General features: G+C 36.1%; 1 protein-coding gene across 1 annotated transcript; it reads right to left on the reverse strand.

The window, feature by feature from the left end:
* Nucleotides 1-1,280: 1,280 nt before the first annotated feature.
* On the reverse strand, nucleotides 1,281-2,102 carry LOC106296737 (ethylene-responsive transcription factor 1B). Its single transcript, XM_013732965.1, has one exon. It carries the CDS (start codon nucleotides 2,034-2,036, stop codon nucleotides 1,404-1,406), a length of 633 nt encoding a protein of 210 aa, XP_013588419.1. The 5' UTR covers nucleotides 2,037-2,102; the 3' UTR covers nucleotides 1,281-1,403.
* Between the last annotated feature and the right edge of the window lie 2,306 nt (nucleotides 2,103-4,408).

Genomic DNA, 4,408 nt, shown 5'->3' on the forward strand with positions numbered 1-4,408 from the left:
ATTCGATTCATGTTCTTAGAATTCGAATTACCTTAGGTTAGTAGATTGTAGAAACCAGGCCACCAAGAGAGAACCTCGAGCTGGACAGCGAGCTTGAACGGACGCGAGCTGGCTGCTTCCTATCGGGTCGCAAACAGTGCTGAGGTTGCGAGCGGCTGATCGGGGAAAGCGAGCTGTTGCAGTCGGGATCACGAGCGGCTCTGATGTGAACGGGAAGCTGATGTCGTCTAGGATCAGGAACGCCTTGGGGCTGGAGCTGATCAGGTGGATACGAGCTGGAACGCCTTGCAAGAACAAGAGACGCGATCGGGGATAGGGTTAGATGCGATCACCGATTAGGTTTAGGTTTAGGGTTTTATCGATTAGGTAGGCTCAGGGTGTTAGAGTTTCGTGCTGATAACGTGTTGTGAAACTTAGGATTTAGAACTGTAAGTTTTTGTATATTATTAATCATAAAGTGTTCCCTTTATATAGAGGATTACAAGATAGATAAAAGGAAATATTACAAATTATAAACATAAAGAAAAACGGAAATCCTAATCATACAAGGAAAATGAAATTGAGTTTCTTTTTCTCCTAAACCATGTAGCCGCCTCTCTCTCTCTCTCTAAGTCTCGTGACCGCATCTCTCTCTCTAGGGTTGGATCGTCTCTCTCTAAACGTAAGAACCGGTTATGGACCGGATCGGTTATGGACATCCATCAATTGATTTATAACACAATTTAAATATCTCCATAATTTTAGCCACAGATAATACCTAGAATTCATAAATTAACTAAAATAGTCCTTAACTTCCTCCAATCAGAAATTAAATAATCGCTACGATACCACAAGTTTCTAGAAGTTGCCAGCCAATCGCAGAGAAAGTAAAGTCACGATTTTCATTAGAACACCTGACCATCTTTTTAAGTTGGTGTCTATTTAAATCAAATACTTTAAAATATCATTTATTAGTAGATTTAGGTCGCTCACGCTTACAAAACATAGTACTTTATTATACATGCATGCAGTTCGCTCCTAAATGCTCATAACAATAGTCTAATAGGCTCGTAATTCGTATAACTTCTCCAAATCTAAAATCAAAATTTATGTATATATTCTAAATAACTAATGTGTATTATAATCATTATAAACAATACTACAAGTTAAGAGTTTGACTCACTACTTGAGGATAAATACTTTGCAGTAACGAGAAAATTTAGAGAGGACAAGTATCACAAAAATAAGTACTAGCTGGTTTCGATGTTTTCTCAATATATCAAATATTAGACTGTCACAAATAAAAATATTGGCGGATTGCCAAAAAAAACAATAAAAATGAAAAACAAATATTGGGGGCTAAATTTAGAAACATCGAAAAGCTTAAGGACCCTATAAACACAAATTATACAGAAAAAAAATCTTCACCAGGCCCCACTGTTTTCAGACGAACCCAAAAGCTCCTCAAGATACTGTTCTCCCAAATCCTCAAACACAACTACATTATCTAACTTCACGGAGCTGTGATCAAAGTCAGTGTCTTTCGTCTTCCTATTGGTCATTCTCCTTCTCATCGAGTGTTTCCTCTTCAACGCCACCACCGGTGAACACCCATCCTCGTAGCTGTACATAATCTCCGAAAGCGACTCTTTAACTCTCTCCGCCGGAAAATTTAGTATCGCCGACGAGCCTCTCATCGAAAAAGCCGCTTGATCATAGGCAAGAGCCGCTTCTTCGGCGCTTTCAAACGTTCCGAGCCAAACCCTAATACCGTTTCGGGTTGAGTCTCTTATCTCCGCCGCGAACTTCCCCCATGGCCGTCGTCTTACGCCTCTGTATGACTTCTCTGGTTTTCTCGATGTTCCGGCCTCTTCCTCTGTTTTGACCGGAAGGTTTTGTTGCGTGGACTGCTCGATAAGTCCGTAGAGAAGCATTTCTTCCGAGTCGTTCTCGTTGAAGGGGAGAGAGTAGTTGTTGGAAGACGAGGAGGAGAAAGATTCCGGAGAATATTCCGGCGAGAAGGCGGAGAACGATGACTGAACAAAATATGGATCCATAGGGAAAATGAGAGTGGAATATTCAAGGGGATACTCTGTTTTCTTTCTTTCCACACTACTCTGTTTTCAGTTAGGATCGTTAGTGGCTTGACGATGTCTATATATAGGGAGAGAAAAGTTTGCAAGTGTGTTAAATGTCCAAAATAGACATGATTTGTTACTGTCTTAGTAAAGTGCGATGTCATGTAATAATAAAGGGTAAGAGTATTTTGATACATTCAGATGAAAAACTATGTTGCTTCGTCGAAGGTTCGAACAAAGACATTTTGCACGTATCTTCTCCTTGGTAAGTTAATGCGTCTTATATCAAAGAAATTTGGTAAAATTAAGACGAAACTGAGAAGATTAGTAGTACGACCTTTGTGCAATGATGCAACATACAAATAAAGAATTAGCTATATATAAAATATTTAAGTTATATATATGAATGGTAAAACAACTCTTCATATTTACAAGATCTGAAATAAATGTGGATTAAAGACTAAATAATTTATACAAATGTTTAAATTAATTTTAGTTTAGTCCTTTATAATTGTAACCATGACCAACCCAAAATTTGAGGGTTAAAACTTTAATACAGGTTAATTACAGAAAATCGTGTGTCATAAGCAAATATTCGTCAAACCATGCTAAAGATCAGTTTTGATGAATCATGAATGGAATAATATTCTTCAAGCTAATATATATAGGAGGTTTTTCCTTTTCATTTTAGACTATCTAAAAATCGTAGACCATAAATAAAACTGATAAACTACCATTCTTCATTTAAGTGTCCCTCCCTAAAACTAAAATCAGTGTTCGAACTTGGGTTGAGCTGTGCCCTATGCGGCTGAGCTACATGATTGCTTGATATATTCGGTTCTTGTTGTCTTAGTTATATGAAATTCTTATGTATATTAGATTGTTTAATTTATAACTTATATGTATATATAGATATACTATTCATTTAGGCAAAAGCCTTTGGTCTTCATATGTAAACGAATGAGCATTTTAGGATAGGTGTATCATTTCGTCAAATACATCATCACATGATTCATGGATTTTTTTGCACTTTTGCATCCATATTTAGCAAACGTAATGAGTAACACGATGAAGTAGAGTCCACATATCTTATCTAAATTACTAATGTGGAATTTCACATCCCCTCATATAAAATAACAAGATCGATGTGAAAATGGTTAAGCCAAAATCCAAGAAAACTGCTGGATCAATACTCAACTAAACAATTTTATTGGTTTGGCGTTGTAAATATGATTACAGAAATCAAATCATTATCCATTTATGAGGCTATATTTTATTCATTCTTTTCGCTTTCGCACTTATGGCCAAAAGCAAGGTAAAAGAAAATGGTTGCTTGGAAGGAGTCAAGATACATGCCCCCTTGAACCCCAAACAATAATAACTTCGAGCCCTCTCATGTTTAAAAGATTATTTGGCTTTTTCAGCCTTTTTTTTTTTTTTTTTTTTGGTAACCGCGGGTTTTCGGCGACCGTGGTCAACCGACTATTCCTGCGAGGCCCATGGCACTCCACGTATTCTTGGGATTTAACCCTAGTCCGGGTGGCCAGCGGGACTCGAACTGTGGATACCGTATTGGGTGTTTTCCCCTCAAGTACCACTAGCCCAAGACCGCTGGTTAAACGTCTTTCTCAAAAGTAAAAAAGATACTTGCATGTATCATCTTTTTTTTTTTTTTTTTCAGTTTTCCTAGTTTTTGTTTCTAATCATCATTAATTATCAGTGTAAATCAATACTGAGTTAGTTATTTGCAGTATATGTTAGTGTATGTTAAGAGAGTTGGAATTTATTTCACTATTTATATTATTAAAATACATTTATTTTTAAGCAATACATCCAAAAGAAATTTAAATTAGCCGTGTTTAAACTGAAATAGTGGAAATATATTTGACTTATGTCATTTATCGAAAGTGATTCAAGATATCGGATTAGTGGAGATAAAACATAGAAAAATTATGTATTGATTGTTAGGTCAGTAAATAAGTTTTTCAAACCTAAAAAGATAATGAAACCCACAAACCGAGTAAATGGACGTGGAAGCCTATTAGTGGAGATGGCCGAGGTGTTATAAGTGTACTAGAGCCGAATCCACACGAGTAGGGAGTTGTGTGTTTACTCATGGTTGACAATCATGGTGCGCAACGTAAACATTGCGGTAAAAATGTGATATTGTAACATCTGAGTTTATGATATACAATAGCGTATTTTGAATGGTTTATATAATTTATTTATTATCTATATCAGTAAAATAACGTATATTTTTAACCATATATCGAAAAAATATTTTAGAACTAAGTGTATTTGAACTAGAATAGTGAAACAATAAATGACCAATCAAAGTGATTTGTGCTACT

The sequence above is a fragment of the Brassica oleracea genome, chromosome C1 (genome assembly GCF_000695525.1).
Source record: "Brassica oleracea var. oleracea cultivar TO1000 chromosome C1, BOL, whole genome shotgun sequence".
NCBI lineage: Eukaryota > Viridiplantae > Streptophyta > Magnoliopsida > Brassicales > Brassicaceae > Brassica > Brassica oleracea.